This window comes from Canis aureus, chromosome 15 (assembly GCF_053574225.1).
Source record: "Canis aureus isolate CA01 chromosome 15, VMU_Caureus_v.1.0, whole genome shotgun sequence".
NCBI classification, from domain to species: domain Eukaryota; kingdom Metazoa; phylum Chordata; class Mammalia; order Carnivora; family Canidae; genus Canis; species Canis aureus.
Window position 1 is genome coordinate 40,920,565 of NC_135625.1, and position 23,278 is coordinate 40,943,842.

Here is a 23,278-nt window from a genome sequence, read left to right on the forward strand (position 1 = left end):
ACATTTAGTCATTTCAAGCTCTAATGTTAGGTGGAAATATTTATAAATTTATTATATAAATATGCAAACCAAAAAGTTTTATTAGGAAAATTCAATAGTAATTTGCTTAATTTTACAAAATCATATGATTATAATCCTGTCTTTAAACTTAAGTTACAGAGAAAAATCAAATTATGTTGGTGCAACCTTTCAAGGGAAGATGTGTGATAGCCATTATGGAGGAGGTGTTGCTCTGGTATAGTATGGCTTAATTGTTTGGCTGAAATGTATAAGTAGAATGCTATTTAGATTAATATACAGTTAATATTTATTATTTTATGTATATTAAAATTTACAAAATAATTCTAAGATCATTGGAAATGTTTGAACTTTAAAAAGTTCTTACTGAACTTAATAAATAAAAATTTATATCCTACTTATAGGATATAAATTTATATCCTTAATAAATAAAAATTTATATCCTTTGGGTGAATATCTACTATCCAATTGCTGGATCACTATTTTTAACTTTTTGAGGAGCTTCCATACTGTTTTCTGGAGTGGCTGCACCACTTTGCATTCCCACCGACAGTGCAAGGGTTCCCCTTTTTCCTCATCCTTGGCCACATGTGTTCTTTCCTGTGTTGTTAACTTTAGCCATTCTTACAGGTATGAGGTGATATCTCATTGTGGTTTTGATTTGTATTTCTCTGATGATCAGTGATGTTGAGCATCTTTTCATATGTTTATTGGCCATTTATATGTCTTCTTTGGAAAAATGGCTGTTCATATCTTCTGCTCATTTCTTAACTGGATTATTTGTTTTTTGATTATTGAGTTTGATAAGTTCTTTATAAATTTTGGGTATTAAACTTACCAGATATGTCATTGGCAAACATCTTCACCCATTCCAAAAGTTGCTTCTTAGTTTTGTTGATTGTTTCCTTCACTGAGTAGAACTTTTATCTTGGTGAAGTCCCAGTAGTTCATTTTTGCTTTTGTTTTTCTTGCCTCTGGCTTCTTATTATACGTGTGGCCTGTGTTTTCTTCTAGGAGTTTGATGGTTTCAGGTCTCACATTTAGGCCTTTCATTTATTTTGAATTTATTTTTGTCTATGGTGAAAGAAAGTGGTCCAGTTTTGTTCTTTTTCACGTTGCTGTACAGTTTTTCCCAACACCATTTGTTGAAGAGGTTGTCTTTTTTCCATTGGATGTTTTTTCCTGCTTTACCAAAGATTAGTTGACCATATACTTATGGGTCCATTTCTGGGGTTTCTATTCTGTTCCATTGATCTTTGTATCTGTTTTTGTGCCAGTACCATACTGTCTTGATGACCACAGCTTTGTAATATAACTTGAAGTCCAGAATTGTGATACCACCAACTTTGCTTTTCTTTTTTCAAGATTGCTCTGACTATTCAGGGTCTTTTGTGGTTCCATAAAAATACTAAGATCGTTTGTTCTAGCTCTGTGAAAAATGGTGGTACTTTGATAGGGATTGCATTGAATGTGTAGATTGCTTTGGGTCGTATAGATATTTTAACAATAGGTGTTCTTCCATCCATGAGCACGGAATGTTTTTCCATTTCTTTGTGTCCTCTTCAATTTCTTTCATAAGTGTTCTATAATTTTCATAATTTAGATCATTTCCATCTTTGGTTAGGTTTATACCTAGGGGTATTATTATCTTTGGTGCAGAGATAAATGGGATCAATTCCTTGATTTATTTTTCTATTATTTCATATTGGTGTATAGAAATGCAACAGATTTCTGCATGTTAATATTGTATCCTATGACTCTACAGAATTCATGTATTATTCTTGAAATGTTTTGGTGGAGGTTTTTGTTTTTGTTTTTGTTTTTTTTAGATTTTATTTATTCATGAGAGAGAGAGAGGCAGAGACACAGGCAGAGAGAGAAGCAGGCTCCATGCAGGGACCCCGATGTGGGACTTGATCCCTGGTCTCCAGGATCACGCCCTGGGCCAAAGGCGGTGCCAAACCACTCTGCCACCCAGGCTGCCTAAGTATCATGTCATAAAGTATCATGTCATCTACAAATAGTGAAAATTTGATTTCTTCCTTGCCAATTGGGATATCTTTTATTTCTTTTTGTTGTCTGATCACTGAGGCTCAGACTTCTAGCACTAAACTAATTAACAGTGGTGAGAGTGGACATTTCTCTCTTGTTCCTGAACATAGAAGAAAAGCTCTTAGTTTTCCCCCTTGAGGATGATATTCGCTATGGGTCTTTCATATGTGTCCTTTACATTGTTGAGGTATGTTCCCTCTATCTCTACTTTGTTGAGGGTTTTTTATCAATAAATGATGCTATACTTTGTCAAATGCTTTTCCAGCATCTAATTAGAGGATAGTATGGTTCTCTTTTCTTTTATTAATGTGGTGTATCAAGTTGATTAGCAAATATTGAACCACTCTTGCAGCCTGGGATTAAATCCCACTTGATCAGGGTGAATGATTCTTTTAATGTACTGTAGAATATTAAATATGCAATATTAAATTCATAGAATGAAACTGGAATTTTTCCTTCCTTTTTGATATTTTGTAATAATTTGAGAAGAATAGGAGTTATCTCTTCTCTAAGTGTTTGGTAGAATTCACCTGTGAAGCCATTGGCCCTGGACTATTTTTGGTTGGGACACTTTTTATTACTGATTTAATTTCTTTGCTGGTAATGGGGCTGTTCATATTTTCTATTCCTTCCTGTTTCAGATTTGGTAGTTTATATGTTTCTAGGAATTTATCCATTTCTTCCAGATTGCCCAGTTTGTTGGCATATACTTTTTTTTTTATCATATTCTCTTATAATTGCTTGTATTTCTGTGATATTGGTTGTGATCTCTCCTCTTTCATTATTTTATTTACTTGAGTCTTTTCTCTTTTCTTTTTGATAAGTCTGACTAGGGGTTTATCAATTCATTAATTCTGACAATGAACCAGCTCTTAGTTTAATTTATCTATTCTACTTTTTTGTTGTTGTTTGTTTCTACATCATTTATTTCTGCTCTAATCTTAATTATTTCCGTTCTGCTGGATTTAGGCTTTATTTGCTCTTCCTTTTCTAGCTCCTTTAGGTGTAAGTTTAGATTGTGTATTTGAGACTTTTCTTGCTTGTTGAGATAGGCCTGTATTGCTATATACTTCTGTCTTAGGCCTGCCTTTTCTGCATCCCAAAGGTATTAGACTGTTGTGTTTTCATTTTCATTTATTTCCATATATACTTTTATTTTCTGTACTTTCCTGGTTAACACATTCATTCTTATGTTCTTTAACCTCCATATATTTATGGTCTTTCCAATTTTTTTCTTGTGGTTGACTTCAAGTACTTCAAGTTTCATAACGTCATGGTCTAAAAATATGCATAGTGTGATCTCAGTCTTTTTGTACTTGTTGAGGCCTGATTTGTGATCCAGTATATGATCTATTCTGTAAACTGTTCCATGGAAACTTGAGAAGAGTGTGTATTCTGCTGTTTGAGGATGAAATGTTATATATATATATAATATATATATATATATATATATATCTATCTGTTAAGTCCATCTGGTTCATTGTTTTCTTGAGGAATTTCTGCCTGGATGCTGTGAGTGGTACGTTGAAGTCCCCTACTATTATTGTATTATTACCAATGATTTTCTTTGTTTATTATTAATTGATTTATATATCTGGATGCTTCCAAGTGAGGTGCATATATATTTACAATTGTTCTGTGTTCCTTTCTAGTCTTTGTTGCTTTATTCCTTTGGTCTTTTTTCTCCCTACTCAGAGTCCCCCTTAATATTTCTTGCAGCTTCTTGTTTAGTGGTCATTTTCAGAGTGATTATTTTAAGTTAAGGACTTCTTCCCCCCTTTCTGCTTTCAAGATTCTTTCTTTGTCTGTGTTTTGTTAATTTGACTACAATATGTCTTGGTGTTAGCCAGCTTTTGTTGACTTTGGTGGGAATTTTCTGTGCGTCTTGTATTGCAATGTCTGTTTCCTTCTCCAGATTAGGAAAGTTTTCAGCTACAATTTGCTAAAACTTTTTCCCTTCCTTTCTTTTTTTCAGACTCCTATGATATGAATGTTATTATGCTTTATGGATTCGCTGAGTTCTCTGAGTCTACATTTGTGATCCAATAGTTTTCTTTCCTTCTTTTTTTCAGTTCACTTTTTCCATAGTTTTATCTTTTATTCCTCTGCTTCTTCCATCCTGAGGTCATTATATCCAGTCTTTTTCACATCTCAGTTATAGCATTTTTTATTTCAACCTGACTAGTTTTAGGTCTTTCCTATGTATGGTAAGGGACTCTCTGGTGTCTTCTATGCTTTTCTCAAACCCAGCTAGTATCCTTATGATTATTGTTTTAAATTATGGATAAGGCATCTTACTTATATCTGTTTTGATTGACTGTAATCTTTTCTTGTTCTTTCTTTTGGGATGAATTCCTCTGTCGTGGCATTTTGGCTAGGTGTCTTGTCTTCAGAAGGCCTGTTATATCTCTTGCTCCTGGGAGTAATAGCTTTATTAAGAAGAGGTCATATACTGTCCAGGTCCTGGCACTTCAGGATATGTCTCTGGTGTGTTTTATGTGCACTTTGCTGCTGTTTTTTTGCTGCTGGCTCCCTCAAGTCAGCCCTCTGGAGAGTTTCTTCTTGCCTGCAGTGGGGAGCATTAGACTTTGTTTAGAGTGTGGTGAATTTTAACTAGTGTTCTCTGGTTTGCTTGTTAAAAGAGACCTGATACTATTTCTACTGTCACTGAGCTTTGTAGAATTTTATGGTCAGTAGAAGTGGTACATGCCGTTTGTGCTAATCTTTTGATGTAGGGATCCACTGATCTCATTCTCTGGGACAATTGCTCTAGAAAGGCAGCAATGGCAAGAGTGTAGGAAGGTGGGATTTGGTGTAAGCAATTTAGGCTGCCACTGTTGGCGCTGTGCTTACTGAAGTTAGTTTACATTGAGGGGAAGGGAAGAAAAATGTAGCCAGCCCCTTCACTCATCCTAGAGAAGGGAGTTCTTGCCTGCCACTGTCTAGGAAGCCCTCCCTAAAGAGCAAATAATCACCTATCACGTGTCTCAGGCATCCCTCAGATCTTTTCCTTTACTGTGTGACTGACTTCATTCTTGTGGCACCATGCACCTGTGTTCTATCCCAGGCAGGCTGGTTGAGTTTTAGAACTCCAAACTTTAAGGAACAGTCATCACATGGACCCATTGGTCCTCTGGTGAAGGGTCTTGCCATGCTGATGTTGATGTAAGTTTTTCCCAGAAAAGCTGACACAGCAAAGTACAGGGAGTGGGTTTTGGAATAAAGTGCAGCAAATAACCAGTGTCCAGATGAGCTACCCTCAGCAGGTGTTTCTGACCTAAAGGTAGGGAAGAATAACGGCACCCACCAGCTCTCTTGTCCCTGAAAAGATAATGCCATCTATCCAAGATGTGGTCTATGGAGGGGAACTTCTCTCAGGGTATACCAGGGGATTCTCAATTCCTGCTACTGGGCTATTTGTCCTCCTCCATTGGAGTAATGCAATACCCACCAGGCTCCACCCTGATCACACTCTAGGCCTCTGAAATTCCAATCTTTGGCCCCATTGGGGCCAAAAAAACAACCAGGGGCTCATGAAAATCAGCCCCTCTCATTTTATCAGTCAATGTCTTTGGATAAATGTTTTCCTTGTGTGATCTCTTGTGCACTTCTCTTTCTCTCTTTTGCCTCCCTCCCTGACCTGGACTCCCTCATTGGGATCCTTTTCTCCCCTAAATCATGCCTCCCTACATCCCACCTTCCATGATGTGGCCTCTTCTATCTCTCTCTCTAGTTGTACAATTTGTTCTACTAGTCTTCAGAACAATTTCTTGATATTCAGAATGACTTGATAGTTATCTACCTGTGTTTGAGGGACCAGGCAAGCCTAGGGTCCTCCTACTACCCTATCTTAGCTCCTCTCTGTCCTCTTATGTTTAAACACCACCTCCCTACCTAATTTCTCAGAGCTGTGGAATAAAATCTAAGATCTATATCCCTCAGTTGCTTCTTTTTCCTAAAAGTTTGTAGATGAAACCACAACCCAGGTGACTTTTGGATTAGTAGAAACATGTAAGAATAGTTAGCAGAAGATGCTAACTATTGCAACTCTTTTTCCTTGGACTCATCCACTTACTTGTTAGTCACTAATTTACTCATTCATGAGGACTGACACAAGCAGTTCTTGGCCTCAAGGTTTTTATACCATTATGTATTACTGGACATATTATCTGTTGACCTCAGTTCATGGACTATGTAGATCCTGAGTATTATACGTCTTTGGAAGAAAACACAGTACACAATATATACCACTTGAAGCAGAACTATTTATAGTTATAGAACTTCAAAGAAAATGAAGTGTGTAAGATATTATAGGAGTGGACTACTTTGAAGCATTAGGTACAAAAAATATAATTATAAGAACTGCACAAAGTATTGGATAAAATCAGAATTAGAACCTCTCCCAGGAGACATCAGAAAAGGTATAGGAACAGTAAATGAAAAGTTAAGGGAAATATATTATTGAAGTAAAAGTGCCAATAGCTAGATATTAAGAGTAATGGAGATTGGGGCCCCTGGGTGACTTGGTTGGTTAAGGGTCTGACTCTTGATTTCAGCTCGTGTCATAATCTCAGTGTCATAAGACTGCGCCCTATTGGGCTCCATGCTGAGATTCTCTTCCTCTGTCTGCCCTTCTCCCAACTCGAGTGTGTGCTCTCTTTCTCTCTCAAATAAGTATGTTAAATATTTTAAGAAAAGAGTAATGGAGATAAATAATTAAAAGTCATAAGAAGACTTTTGAAAGAGAAATGAAAATAAATTTCACTAAATCATAGCCACTATCAGATCAACAAAATCCTTGTCAAGCAATCCCTTCTGCAGTCTCCCATATCCCTTATACTCAATCATCTTGTAGGAGAAAAGAAAAGTTGGTCATTGGATGAAAAGGTCATATAAAACATCAAAACAGAATAGATAAAAAAGCACACCAAAAATGAAATGAAATATCAAATACAATGAAGAAAATTGCTTTATTTCCAGAAAAATGAAGATCATAATAACAAAGAAGTTCTATAGTGGAGAAATCATAATGAATAATGAATAAAAAAAGTAATATAAAAGTACTTGAAAGGCACAATTAATACCTAAAAGAAGTCATTCAAATATAAGACACAATAAAAATATTCCCAGATATACTAACATTCAGAATATATTTGTAGAAATTACTTATAACATGAAAAGCTATAAAGGAAAATAGCTGGAACTGTGCTGCAGTGGAGAATGATAGGTATTATGTCAATATTAAACCAGAACATATTCTATGATGGTGTGGTTAAGGAGTAATAGAGTTGACATAAAAGAATGTTATAGAACTTGTCTTCTTAAGAGAAAGTTATAGATAATAGTAAAATTTAGAAGTATGAGGGGGATCCCTGGGTGGCTCAGCAGTTTAGTGCCTGCCTTTGGCCCAGGGTGTGATCCTGGAGTCCCGGGATTGAGTCCCACATCAAGCTCCCTGCAAGGAGCCTGCTTCTCCTTCTGCCTGTGCCTCTGCCTCTCTCTCTCTCTCTGCGTCTCTCATGAATGAATAAATAAAATCTTTTAAAAAAATAAATAAATAAAATAATAAATTATAAAAAAAAGAAGTATGGGCATATGAGATGAACTTTGATCTTAAGAATGGATAGTAAGAACAAAACTATATCATGTAATAATCTAATGAAATAAATGAAAATTATAGCTAAGGAAGAAGAAAGATAATAATATAAAATAAAGTGAATTGAAAATATCAAATAAAATGGTTTAATATATTTTAATATAACAGTAATTATGTGAATGTAAATGAATTAAGCTCACCAACTAAGTGATAAAATCTCTGATGAATTTAAAGTTTTTTTTCAAGTTCAAATGTTTAGTTCTTTACAAGAGATACATTACTAGGACTAAGTGAAAGTGAACATAAAAAGTTAAAATATATTCTATTTAAATAAGAAACAAGCAAGTATGAGCAAATAGAATTGATAGTAAAATATATTGGGACGCCTGGGTGGCTCAGTGGTTGAGCATCTGCCTTTGGCTCAGGGTGTGATCCTGGAGTCCCGGGATTGAGTTCCACATCAGGCTCCCTGCACGGAGTCTGTGTCTCCCTCTGCCTATGTCTCTGCCTCTCTGTGCGTGTCTCTCAATAATAAATAAATAAAATCCTTTAAAAAAAAAGAACCTTCAGGGACACCTGGGTGGCTCAGCAGTTTAGTGTCTGCCTTTAGCTCAGGGCGTGATCCCAGAATCTGGTATCGAGTCCCACATTGGGCTCCCTGCGAGGAGCCCGCTCCTCTCTCTGCCTCTCTCTCTGTCTGTGTGGCTCTTATGAATAAATAAATAAAATCTTTATATTTAAAAAAAGAACCGGGATCCCTGGGTGGCGCAGCGGTTTGGCGCCTGCCTTTGGCCCAGGGCACGATCCTGGAGACCCGGGATCGAATCCCACGTCGGGCTCCCGGTGCATGGAGCCTGCTTCTCCCTCTGCCTATGTCTCTGCCTCTCTCTCTCTCACTGTGTGCCTATCATAAATAAAAAATAAAAAAATAAAAAAGAACCTTCAGAGAAGTCAATAACTCACCAGTTCTTTAAAAAATATATATATATATATATCATAGCAAATAGGCATAAACTTCACAGTAGCTTTCTATGTAGATGTTTTGCATATATTTGGTTTGATTTTGACAATATTATATTTTAAATATAATGTGTTTCTGTTATGTTGAAAAACAAATATTGTACACTGACCTGTATATTTCTATGTTTACCTAAAGTAGTATTAGATTTAAACATTTTCGTGTCCAATTTTGTCATATGTGAATAAGAACAATTTCATTCTTTTTTTCCTTTCTAATACTTATATCTTTTCTTTCTTCTCCTATCGAATTGGCTAGGACCTCAAAAATCTCAGATTTAATAATCCTAGATGATTATAGACACTTTGTAACATAATATGGAGGCTCAGTTTCATTTCTAATTTTCTAAGCTTTTTAAAAGGTATTTTATTTTTTAATCCTATCTCTGTTTCTTATAAAAAATTTATTAAATTGTTGTCTTTCTCATATGAAATTAAATTGTCCTTTGCAATATTATGGTGATAATAATGCAGTCCTAATCAAAATCTCAGCAGGCTTTTTTTTTTTTTTTTTGGAAAAAATTGACAAGCTGATAACAAAAAATTTATATACAAATATTAAGAAAATAGATAAAACAAGTTTGAAAATTGAGGAAAAGTGGAAGATAAAAACTTCCAAAAAACACAGTAATTAAGATATTGCAGTGTAATTAAACCGATCAATGTAACAATATAGAAATCTAAAAATAGACCCACACATATATAATCAAATGATTTTTGGACAAGTTGTCAAGGCAATTCCAGCTATACAATAAACAAAAATAATTAATAAAATTAAAATCTCATATTCATAAGAAACTTTAAATCAAAAGCATTGTTGATGCTAAAATAATTGATACTAAAACTTTAGGAGTGAAGGAGTAAAGGAAGAATAGTCCAGGAAATTAGTATCTGATGAACTTTGCAGATAATAAAGCTGAAAACTATGAGCTAATTATCTAATATAAAATATGTGAAAAGATGGAAACAAGATAACATTTAAGACATATAAATGGCAAGAAATAATGAAGATAAAAGCAGAAATCAATGCAAGACATTATAGGTAGAATAGAAATATTTGAAAGGAATATTGTCTCAAAAAAAAACTAAAAACAAGCATACTTCTGTCAAAACTAATTTTTATAAAATAGAGTAGACATATATTAATAAAATTATAAAAATAAAGGGGAATACTGCAGATGTAGATAACATTAGGAAGATAGTAGGTATTATAACAAATTTGCAAATGTAGAAAAATACATTTTTAATAGGAATCTATCACTTCCTAAAACTTACACAAGAAGAACTAGAAATTCAGAATAACCAAATTATTAAAGGAATCAATTATTTTAAAAATCTCATAAGGAAAATAAAACAATGTTTTTAGGCATTCTACACAATTTTGAGGGAACTGATTATTTCAATCTTAGGTATTTATGGAGAATAGAAAAATAAAAATACAAATTTGGAAGCCAGAATTACCATAATAATATTAATACCCAAAAAGGATGTTACACAAGATGAAATTAGAGCTCATTTATCCACAAACATGAAGAGAAGTAGAAACATAAATCAAAAATACTAACCAACTGAACCTAACAATTTATAAGATAATAGACCATGACCAAGGTGATTTTATCCAAAGAATGTAGGATCATTTCTACTTGGAAAATCTGTTGACATCATTTAACTGAAAGTAATGTCATAATATTTAGTTAATGGCATTTGCTAATAAGAACATACATTAGGGTGATATAAACGGTGGGATGAGGAGGGGACTATTTAAGCTAGGGTGATCAGAGAAAAACCTTAAGGAGAAAATATTTAAGAGGGAAGGATGAAGGATGAAACAGAGGCAGTTATGGCAAGGTCTAAGAAGTCAGAGACTACAAGAAAGATCATTAAATTCAAAGGCTTTCAGATGGACATGAATGTCATGAACAAGATGGCTGAAAAAATATTAAGATTGTTGAAGTCAACAAGAGTCTAATTATATGGGGCCTTATAGATCTTGGTAAATAGTTTTGAATTTTATTCAACTTGCAATAAAAAGGCACTGGAGGTTTTTAAGCCAATGTGAAATATTCTTCTAGTAGCCTTATGGAAAAATAATTGTTGAGTGGTAAGTTTCTAAAACAAGGAGACCAGATAGGAGATAATTGCAGATGAATGATATAAGCTAGTGTTTTATTCTTGGATTTGTGAGTAGATTTTGTTCAGTAAATACTATGAAAATAGAACATAAAGGGCTTACCACCTTATTGGAATACATAACCTGTAGGATAGAAAAATAAGTGATTATGCCTCAGATTTGTCTTGAAAAAACTAGACAGAGGAACAGGGCCAGAGGCATAAGGGAAGTGGAAGGGTAAAAGAGGAGTTTAATTTTGAACCTGAATTTGAAATGTTAGAATGATGCTTGTGATGATTAATTTTGCATGTTGACTTGGAGAGTTTAATATTTAATATTTAAATTGGTGAAATTTAAGTAAAACACGTTATCTCCCTTAATGTGGGTGGGCCTAATCCAATCATTTGAAGGCTGAAATAGAACAAAAGGATCATCCGGCACAAGCAAGAGAGAATTCGTCAGCAGATTGCCTTCAGATTTCATCTGCACCATCATCTTCCTTGGGTGTTCAGCCTGCTGGCCTTCAAACTGGAATAGCATTATTAGTTGTCCTGGGTCTCCAGGCTGCTGGCCCACTCTCCCAGTTTTGTACTTGTCAGCCTCCATAATCACATGAGCCAATTCCTTATAATACATGTCTTTCTCTCCGACTCTCTCTCACTGTGCTATTGGTTCTATTTCTCTAGCAAGCCCAGATTAATACAATGGTTTATACATAAATTTTAAAAAATATAGACTTAAATATTAAGAGAGGGTTACAGGATAGAGATGATTATGATAGATGGATGGTAAATAGATAGACGATAGCTTTGTGGGATTGATTTCCTCAATTCACACCTCTCTATCATCCTAGTATGTTTCACTTATTTGTGGTTGCCTTTTTTAGTCTTTTGTCCAGAATCTTTCCATTTCTGTGATTGTATCACCTCCGGAGGCCAAGCAGTAGAGAACAGAGTATGACAAAACAGGACTACCTTATTTCGTCCCAAATTCTTGAACCCAAAGCTCCACTAAAAGAAGGGAAAAGTGCTCTTCCTTCAGATTCAGAATTTTGGCTCTGTAATTTCCCCCATTTTGTCCACTTCGGTGCTGCTACAGTCCCTGAAGAATCATCTGATAGATGGGACATGAAAGAACAGAAGGAAAAGGAAAAAAAGAAATACACAGGACATCCCCACTTTCCCTGAGATTCAAGTTTCCTTTCCCACTTTTCAGTTTAGAATTCTAGATTTTTCTCCTGGTTCTCCATTTGCAATATAGTGCTCACTTCCAAATTCACACTACATGGCTTTTAGGCCAGAAGAGACCAATTCACTGGTACTTTGGGTTAGGGTATTCTTCCCCCTTTGAATGCTGATACTTTCAGACTTGTGGAAGAGCTGTCTCTTCATTCTGTCCAGTTTTATAGATGGGTTCAATGGGAGAGATAAACTGGTGTTTGTTTGCTCCATTTTTCTGAAAATGGAATCTATACATTGAAAATTTATACAATGTAAATACTAAACAAAAGCAATTTTTCTTGAGATGTTAATAGAAAATAAAATAGATGTTTTAATTAGGTTGTGCTGCCATAACCAAATAACATAGAGTGGGTAGATTAAACAGCACAAGTTTATTTTCTTATAGTTCTAGAGGCTGGAAGTCTGAGATAAGGGTGCCAACATGGTCAGGTTCTGGTGACAGCTCTCTCTCTTTCTTGCTTACAGGCATCCATCTTCTCTTGTGTTTTTATATAGTGGGGAGAAGTGGGGAAGGAGAGAGAAAAAGAAGAGAAAGAGATCTTCTTTTTAAGCCCACAGTTTTATGAGATGCCTGTATTTAACCTTAATTACTTCCTAAATACCCCGTCTCCAAATACAGTCACATTAGTCACACTGGGGGCTAGGGCTTCAGCCTATTTTGCAGAGGACACAATTCAATCCATAGCAGTAGACTTTAAGGAAAGATGTGTTACAAGAAATAGGAATATTGGGATGCCTGGGTGGTTCAGCAGTTGAGCCTCTGCCTTTGGCTCAGGGCATCCTGAGTCAAGTCCTACATTGGACTCCCTGCATGGAGCCTGCTTCTCCCTCTGCTTATGTCTTTGCCTCTCTGCCTCTCTCTCTCTCTCTCTCTGTGTGTTTCTCAAGAATGAATAATTAAATCTAAAAAAGAAACAAACAAACAAAAAAACAAGAAATGGGAATACTAAATGATAAAGGAATTGAAAAGACATAGCAATCATTATGTTTCATGTACCTAGTTACACTGCTTCAAAATACATAAAGCAAATGTGAAAGAATAAAAGAAGAAAAGACATCCATGGTAATATTTGAGAATGAGAAAAAAATCTAACTCAGAAATGCCCTATTTTCCATTTTGTTGAAACATATTTAAAAGCTTTATACCAAAGAGCAGCAGAATAATACTTTATTTTTAACTGCATTAAACATAACAATTTATTCATATTTAATGTATACACTTTAATTTTATTATAGGCATAAATCCATAATATCATCACTTCAAACAAGGGAATAAACATATCTATCAGGTATGTTTATCTATAAGATTTCTTCTCTTCCCTTGCTTTTTTCTTAATTTACCAAAATAAATAAAACAGTGATAAATAAACAGCATCAATGAGAGAAATCTTACAGAGAAAATTTTCTGACCACCATGGATTAAAATTAGAACTAAATAATAGAAGCATCACATAAAACTTCTAAGGGTTTGCAAATAAAACATGAGAAATTAGAACTCATTTTAAGTTAAATGATTCCAAAAATACAGCATACTTAAACTCCTGGGATGCCAGAAAAAATAAAAAAAAAAGAACAGAGAACATTGTAGCTTTAGTTATACAAATTAAAATAAAGGTAGCTTAAATATAGATGATCTAAATCCAATTTCAAAAACATGTAGTTGTAAGTTAAACTGAAATACTGTATAGAAAGGAGGAAGTAATAAAAATAATATTGATTATCAGTGAAAAATACAAAACATGTATATCATGGAGATCATCAAGTACAAAAGCAATTTGTTCGAGAAGATAAATAAAATTGATAAATTCCAAGCAAAATTAGTAGGCTATCTCATAAAGAGCAAATGAATTATCAAAACATCATTGACAAAAAAGGGACACCATCAACACAGATCTGAGACATATCAAAAATAAAACAAGGCATCTGTTCTTAAGTAAGAGATGGCAATAAATCTGGATGAAATTAACAAATTTCCTGAATAATAAAAATTTATCAAGTCAATAGGAAAGAAAATCTGAATCAACATTGAACTATTGAGTAATTGAATCTTATAAAACTAAAAAATGAAAATACACAGAAACTTGAGGTTGATATGGCCTCCTTCAGGAAATCCTGAAAAGTTCTAGTACCAATGTATAACACATTCTTTTAGAGAAAATTAAAAGAGGGGCCTGTTTCTTCACTTGTGTTATGAACTGAGATTTAGGTCAACTATGTCTGCAATCTGTCAGATTAACACATGGCCCAAGTTGGAATTATTCTAGGAATGCAAGGTTAATTTTATTTTTTTATTTTTTTATTTTTTTATTTTTTTATTTTTTTTTTGCAAGGTTAATTTTATATTTGAAAATCAATCATGATCTATCATACCAAAATAAATAATAGGTGCAGAAAAAAACATTTAGTAAAGTTAGAACTCATTTATGATATCATCATTCGTGTCAGATGTAGTGTTCAATATGTTGGTTAATTGAATTTAAATAAAAATTTTTAAAAAGAACCCATTTATGACAAAAAAGAGAGAAAACTGTTAAACTAGATATAAAAAGGAACACCTTCAAAGAATTTTTGCTAATCATTTATATTTTCTAATACAAACTTATTTTTGCCTTTCAATTACAGATCTATATAAATCACATTCAAATAACTTGTTTGCTGTGAGTTAGGGGTCAGGATTATTTATTCACAGTAGGCAAGCAATCATTTCATGACACTTAGTAAACAGGTTATTTTTCTTTCACAGAATTACAGTGGTGCCTTTATTATATAAATCAAATCATCATATATATATATTCTTTTTATGTATTCTTTTGTATCATTGGTCTTTTTATTCTTCCTGCTAACATCACATTGTCTTGATAACTATAGTTTTATAGTATATCATCCATAATGGTAGTATAAGCCCTACTACTTCAGACTAATTTAGGTATTTCTGTTTTAAAATCAGCTTGTCAATTCCAACAAAAAAAGCTTGGAATTTGATTGGTTTTTGAACTGAATCCTTCGGTCAATTTGAGGGAGATTGACATTTTAACAATACTGAGTCCTCTTATCCATGAAATGGATATACATGTGGTATATTCATATAATGTAAGCAATAAAAGAACTATTGGTGCACTCAATATTGATGAATCTCAAAAACTGTAAGTTGAGAAAAAGAAGACAGAAACAAAGGCTATTTATTTCTTGGTGCCATTTTTATGAAGCTAAAGCATAGCTAAAGATATGCCATATTGTTAAAAATCAGAACAGAAACATTTCGTGGAGAGATCATGCCTGGAAACTTGCTGAAGAAAGCTTTCTGAGTAATAAAAACATTCTATATCTTCTACAGTGTACTACATATGCAGGTATGTGACATATAAACACAATTCAAATATGTATGTATATGTGTATGTACATATAATATGTATAAATTGTATGTGAATGTGTATATATGTTAAATAAGTATTCTATATATATGTGTACATGTACATAAAACTGCATCAAGGCATAAGATTTGTGTGAAACCATTACACAAAATTTTATCAATTTTGAAAAGGCAATAACCAGAAGTGGCTAAAAATATTTTAATTTCAACTATTAAAAATAAAAAAGTTATCAGATTGTTTTCTCTTTTATGTTTCAAAACCATATATAATGCCAGAAATTTTAACCCTGAAGAGTACAAAAATGCAGAATATAGTGCCAAAGGAAAATTAATGTATCAGTGTTAATGTAAATCAGCAAAATGTTCTTCAAGTAAACTATGAATTTTAAGTGATTCACTAGTTCGAATTAAACAAAATTTTACCAGCCTTATATAATAAACTTGAAATCATATGTACCTAACTAAATACCTACAAAAAACACAAAGCAAACACTGAAAGAGTTACTAGCCCAAATAAATCATACTTGGATAATTAATTTTTCAGACCAAATTTAGAAGACTTGAACAATATTGGCAAGCTTTGTCTGAAAGGCATATATAGAATCTGACCTTAAATTAGAGACTAAAAGATTTTATAAGCATAAGTGGCAGGCATACTATGGTAAGTAATCACATGTTGCTCAATCAATACTCATCTGCATATTTTTTTTCATTCTAGTGATTGACACATAAGAAGCCTTAATAAATGTCAGTTACTGTTGTTATTTTACAACTACTGTCCTAAGCAAGTATTATTTGCAAAAAGAAACTTGTCTGCTTAGTTGCAATATTTTTCCTAAAATATTTTTTAAAAATCCAATGTTTAATTTTACTTTTTACTTTTTCTATTATTTTATTTTCAAAATGGAAGTAATCATAAACATATTTTGTAGGAGATTCTAATACTCTAGTCCTTACCTTTTACAAGTTTTTCATATTGGTCTGTTATGTACTAAATCGAGCCCCCTAAAATTCATATATTGAAGCCCTAAGCCCCATGTGACTGTATTTGGAGATTTAACCTTTATGGAAATATATATTTTTTTAAGATTTTATTTATTTATTCATGAGAGACACAGAGAGAGAAAGAGAGAGAGAGAAAGAGAGAGAGAGAGGCAGAGACACAGGCAGAGGGAGAAGCCTGAGGTGGGACTCGATTCTGGGTCTCCAGGATTAGGCCCTGGGCTGAAGGCGGCGCTAATGAGCCATCTGGGCTGCCCTTTATGGAGATAATTAAGATTAAAGGAGATCATAAGAGTGGATCTCTAATTCAATAGACCTGGTGTTCTTACAAAAACAGGAACAGACACCAGAAATACCTATCTGCACGTACATAGAGGAAAATCCACGTGAGAGAACACAGCAAAAAGGTAGCCATAGAAGAGAGATCTCACCAGTGACTAACCCTGCTGGTAGTTCGATCTTGGACTTTTGATCTTCAGAACTATGAGGAAATAAATTTGTTATTTAAACCACTCCAATCTGTAGTATTTTGTAATAGCGGCCTGAGCTGATTAGTAGAAGTTCAATGTGAGATTGTCATAATGAGAGTGTAAAGGAAGGTCATCTCAAAAACTAAACCATGTATCGGATCCCATCATACTATGAAAGGAAAGGTCAAAATACATGTCGTAGTAAGAAGATAGAAGATAAGCAGTTAATGGGGAGTGGGGATAAGAAACTACTTTTTTTTTAAAGATTTGTTTATACATTGAGAGAGAGAAGGAAACTACTTTTACACAAATAACTAAATTGAAATTTCTGAATATCATTTTTTTCCATTTTATTGAGCTATAAATGATAACAGGGAACAGGACAGATACAGAATAAGAAATGATTGTTAAAGGATGCCTGGGTGGCTCAGCTTCCTGCATCGAGCCTGCTTCTCTATCTGCCTGTGTCTCTGCCTCTCTCTGTGTGTCTCTCATGAATAAATAAATAAAATGTTTTTTAAAAAAAGAAATGATTTTGTAAGGATACATTGAATAATTGCTATACCTTTTCCACATTATCCTGCAAACAAGCAAATCTGTAACTATAGTAATAATATGCTATTATTTGTTATATTATTATATAATATCTTATTATTTAAATTCTTGAAATTTAGCCGAATCCTCAGAATCCTTCAATTTCTTTAGCATTCTTCCTCTCTCTCTCTCTCTCTCTCTCTGAGATGGGTGGTATATTAAACTGTGATAATTTGATAAAGGGACCATTTGTCAATGGGTATGCAAGACATAAGAACTTTGCCATGCTTGTAAGGATAGTAATAAAAAAATGTCACCCAGACTTGAAGGAAAGGACAATGTCATTTTACTACGGTCACAGACAGAGGCTTCCACTCAATATTTCAGACAATTATAGGCATGCTGGCAGTGGTGGTAATAAATACTTTGCTCTCAGCCTGTTCCTCTCTTTAGACCAAATCAAGGTAAAAGCAGAGGGTAAAGGAACCCTTTAACCTAATCTGTTGGTGTCACCTTCTGGGCTAGAGAGCAGGGTGGAAAATGCTGCAAAGCTGATATAGAGAGACAAACATAAGATACCCAAATGTATTCCCAGAAACCATTCTTGAAGTATATTCGACAAAATGCTATTAGATATATACTAATAGTGATAAGTATGGATATACTAAAAAGTGATAGTGTGGGTTTGGGATTTTTCTTAGACTGTGTATGTTTTAGTATGTCCCAAGTGCACGATAATAAGTATTTTATATTTGCAAACAAAATTATAAAGATATTTTAGTTTTGAAAATAAAGTTTAAGCAACTGTGCCAAGTCAGCATTCTTATTTTTGGTCATTATTTAGCCTAACTCAATGGGTTAATTTTTGATTTTTTTAAATGTATGGAAGATTCACATAATTAATTTATTATAATATATAATATAAATATAATTTAATTATAATTAAATTATAGATGAACATAATCTGTTAATTTGATCAATATGTATTATGTCTAAAGATATTCTTTTGTGAATACAAATATAACTTTTGTATATATAATTAAAAGTTATTGGGGTAATATTTTTCTTGCCCTGATGCCAAGTGAACCATGTATTTACATTTTGGTAAAATTTCAGATGTCACTTTTTATATTTTTCTTGTATTGATAATAGTACCTGTATCATGTTAGACCAATATGGATGGCATACCTGTGTTTAATACATTAGATGACTCTATTCAATTTTATTGAGTGACTATCTTTAATAATTACATTAACGTCCAGGCAAATGAATTATCTTCCTGAATGTGAGTGTGTGCATGTGTGTTCTTTTTTGCCAGCACCCCAGAACCATAAGTCTGGAATCGCTTGCAGTTATTTTAGCCCAATTACTGAGCCTTAGTATGGGAATAGCTTATGATGATATTAACAAATGCCAGTGCTCAGGAGCTGTCTGCATAATGAACCCAGAAGCGATGTAAGATGCTTTACTTTTATATGCTTTATATACATAGTTTATATAAAAATAAGTTTGGTATATTTAGTTTAAAGAGTCTAGGCTGCTAAAATAATTAATTATGGTCAAATATAAGCTTTATCCAACAATGTCCAAGTCATTGGATCCATTCCAATGCCCAAGCTGATTGTCTACCTCACTGTCACTTGTATTCTTTTTTTTTTTTTTTTAAGATTTATTTATTCAGAGAGAGAGAGGGAGAGAGAGGCAGAGACACAGGCAGAGGGAGAAGCAGGCTCCATGCAGGAAGTCCGACGTGGGACCCGATCTCGAGTCTCCAGAATCACACCCTGGGCTGCAGGCGGCGATAAACCACTGCGCCACCGGGGCTGCCCTGTCACTTGTATTCTGATGTCACACTTGCTTTATCATATGTGATCTAATTCTACATTTATTACTATATGCCTGAATTTATAATCTAATCCATGATTTGATAAGCCAAATTCAGGCTCGTGATCCCTATACAAGAATGATTTATTAGTTTGGTCTTGTCTGCATCAATCTCTTTCATTTTGACCTCACTCAACCAAAAGTATTGGCATCTCCTGGTTTCAGAGGAGCTGTTATTCAGCTTTTTCTGTTACTAGTGAAGGCTTTTTTGCAGTATCCTTGTCATGCCTTAAAGATCTAGTGAATTTGTTGTAGTCATAATTATTTTTAGAGTATGATGGTTAGATTTTATAGAATTAGGATTAAATATAGGATTTAGGAAACCATCATCCAGTCAGTGACTAGAGCCAGCCCCTTGTCTTTCTGAAGGACATTTCTCACAGCCATTTTCTGCTTGTCTATGTTTTAGAAAATCAACCCCACTGCCTACAGCAGCAAAGTTGATAATAACACATTCTCTCTAATAATAATCCATCAGTTGATGAACATTTGGGTTCTTTCCAATATATATATATATTGCTATATATATATATATAGCAATACTAATCAGCCATCAAAAAGAATGAAATCTTGCCACTTGCAAAGATGTGGATGCAGGTAGAGTGTATTATGCTGAAAGAAATAAGTCAGAGGAAGTCAAAAACCTAATTTCACTTATACATGGAATTTAAGAAATAAGACATGAACATAGGGGAGAAAGGAGGCAAAGCATAAAACAAACTCAACTATAGCAGGATACATATTCTTCTCCATGCATTTGGAAATTCTCCAAAATAGATCAGATATAAGGTCAAGATAATCTAAATAAACTGATTGTAAGTCCTGTATTCAACTGAAAATCAGCTCTATTATCAAGGAAAAATGAGAGAATGGAGAATGGGAACATCCAACGAATGTTTGCAAAGATTCAAGCTGCAAAAAATTTCTCTAGTTGGATATAATTATTGATATTTTCTTTCTTATAACAGCATTAATTTTACTACTAGAAAGTTTATATCTTATAAACCAGTTCACACATAGTAAAATATTTTGCATTGCCTAATTTTTAGTAATATAATGTTTTATGTGTTTTGGTATATAAATGGAAATCATCTGAATTACTGGCAATGTAATAATAAATTATTTGTGGTCATAACTGAAGTGTATGTTCAACCAGGATATGACCTCTAAACAAAATTGCAATTCATTCAAAACACCCTAATTTGTTCATGATTCTATGTAAATAACATTTCCCTGTGCTAAGTCAAAGAACTGTGATTTGAGTCTATTGCCTTAATATTCAAAAATTCACATTAGCTATATCTGTCATCAAATTATAAACCTTTATGAATATAATCTTTTCACATGTTAATGCTACTCAGCATAATAAAAATCATAATAGAAAAGCAACCAAAGAATGTACTATTTTCAACAGAAGGTTTCCACCATGAATTCATTTTTAAAGATATATATATATATATATATATATATATATATATAGAGAGAGAGAGAGAGAGAGAGAGAGAGCGCTTTTACTCTGGCTAAAGAACAAGAGTGGGAATGCCTTTTTCCTGAAGCTAAAAAAGTAGGAGATGATAATGAGCAAATAATAAAATTTTGATTGTTAATAAATATTTTAAAAATAAATGTCACTAAAAGGATAAGAATAGTAAGGGTTGATATTTTAAATGTGTGCTTATAAATGTTATCTCTGAATAAAGAATTGGATACTGGACTCCTGAGTTTAGGCGATATGTTTGAGTTAGAGATACAACTCTCTGAGCTGTCAGGTATAGATGTTACTCAAAATGCAGTACTGATAATATTATCTATAATTAAATATAGATAAAGCAGCAAAAAGCCCAATCTCTTTTGTTAATACAGGGTATTATATATATAGGAATCATGAAAAGAAAAAAGAAGCAACAAATGAAGGTGGAGTACTTTGTGAGATAGGAGCTATAAGAGAAAATAATGTCATGAGTGAGTGTAATATAAGAACCAATAAAATTTTAATCCTAACTAAAATTATTTAATATAAATTCTTGCACATTTGACTTCCCTTGTACAGATTTTGAAAGCTTGACACTAACAAAATTGAGCATTTTGACTCTTGTGGAATGCTATTAAGTAGCTTTATTCCAAGTCTAGGCAATTTATGAAGCAACAACTTACATAAAAAATTGAAATTTGATGTATGTTTAGTCATTCCAGTGGTGTGAAGATCTTTAGTAACTGCAGCATGGAGGATTTTGCACAGTTTATTTCAAAGCCAAAGTCCCAATGTCTTCAAAATCAGCCACACTTAGATCCATCATACAAAGTTGCAGTTTGTGGTAATGGACAAGTGGAACAAGGAGAACAATGTGACTGTGGAAGTGCAGAGGTTAGTACTAATTTGGAAGAATATATAACAGAATTACATGAAAAGTTGTAAATAAATTTTTATAGTATTATGCTGCCATTTTCCCTAATACATCAAACTCACTTTTATATTAAAATGTCGAGTGCACTTGTATATCATTATATGGATTCAGTGGTTTGTAGGTTATTCATACAGGTGATTTTCAAGGTCACTAATTATATAACTGAGTTGTCTGAGATTTTACTTTCCCTCTTGAGTGTTGTCTTCCTTCATACAGGCATACCTTTGGTTCTAGGCCACCACAATAAAGTGAATACACAAAAATTTTTTGATCTCCTGGTGCATATAAAAGTTATGTTTATATGTAATAAAATTGACTATAAAAATAGTCAATTAAGTGTGGAATAGAATTATGTTTAAAAAACAAGGTAAATAGTTAAATAATTTTTTTGCTAAATACATTTGCTAATACATTTTTTTTAAATGTTAATTATAATCTGAGCTTTCAGCAAGTCATAATCTTGTCTTAATGTTGATGGCTGCTGACTGATCAGGATGGTGGTTGCTGAAATTTGGAGTGGTTTTGGCAGTTTCTAAAATAATACAACAATGAAGTTTCCTGCATTGATTGACTCTTTCATGAACAGCTCCCCTGTAAGCATGTGATGGCATTTGACGATGTTTTACTCACAGTAGAATTGTTTCAAATCGGAGTCAATCTTCCCGAGCCCTGCTGCTGTTTAATCAACTAAATTTATATGATATTCTATATCTTTCGTTGTCATTTCATCAATCTTCACAGCAGGAGTAGATTCCATCTCAAGAAATGACTTTCTTTGCTTATCTATTAGAAGAAGCATCTCCTTGTCAAAGTTTTATCATGAGGTTTCAGTAATTCAGTCCAGGCTTCACTTTCAATTCTAGTTTTCTTGCTATTCCCACCACACCTATAGTTACTTCTTCCACTGAAGTCTTGACCCCCTCAAGTTTTTCATGAGGGTTGGAATCAATTTATTCAAAACTTATGTTAATGCTTTCTGAATGCTTTTCATGGCACCCAGTACAGTGAGTCCTATCCATAAAGTTTTCAACTTTGCTCAGATCCATTAGAGAAATCACTATGTATTGTAATTGTAACTTTATGAAATGTAAATTGAAGTTACTCCTTGATCAGTGTTCTGCAGAATGGATGTTGTGTTAGCAATCATAGGAACATTAATCTCATTGTACATCTCCATCAGAACTTTGGGATGACCAGATGTATTGTCAATCAGTAGTAATATTTTGAAAGACTTCTTTTATTCTGAGAAGCGTGTCTCAACAGTGGTCATAAAATATTCACTAAACCTTGTTGTAAACAGCTGTGCTGTCATTCAGACTTTGTTGTTTCATTTAAAGGGCACAGAGAGAGTAGATTTAACATAAAATTTAAGGGCCTTAGAATTTTTGAAATAGTAAATTAGTATTGGCTTCAACTAAAAGTCACCAGCTGCATTAGCTTCCAAGAGAGTCAGCCTGTGCTTTGAAGCTTTGAAGTTAAGCATTACCTTCTCTGTCCTACTATGAAAGTCCTAGATGACATCTTTCAATGGAAGCCTGTTTTATCTCCACTGAAAACCTGTTGCATAGTATAGTCATCT

The 23,278-nt window shown here is 33.4% G+C and overlaps 1 protein-coding gene across 7 annotated transcripts in view; it reads left to right on the forward strand.

Moving 5' to 3' along the window:
- ADAM2 (ADAM metallopeptidase domain 2) overlaps positions 1-23,278 on the forward strand; it is a 137,023-nt gene that overhangs the window by 58,904 nt on the left and 54,841 nt on the right. For 6 of the 7 annotated variants that reach the window (XM_077849258.1, XM_077849257.1, XM_077849259.1 and 3 more), the window contains 3 exons: positions 154-235; positions 18,729-18,865; positions 21,479-21,659. In XM_077849258.1, the coding sequence (XP_077705384.1) occupies positions 154-235; positions 18,729-18,865; positions 21,479-21,659 (400 nt within the window). The remainder of the gene's footprint in view (positions 1-153; positions 236-18,728; positions 18,866-21,478; positions 21,660-23,278) is intronic. The other variant, XM_077849260.1, reaches the window with a different exon arrangement.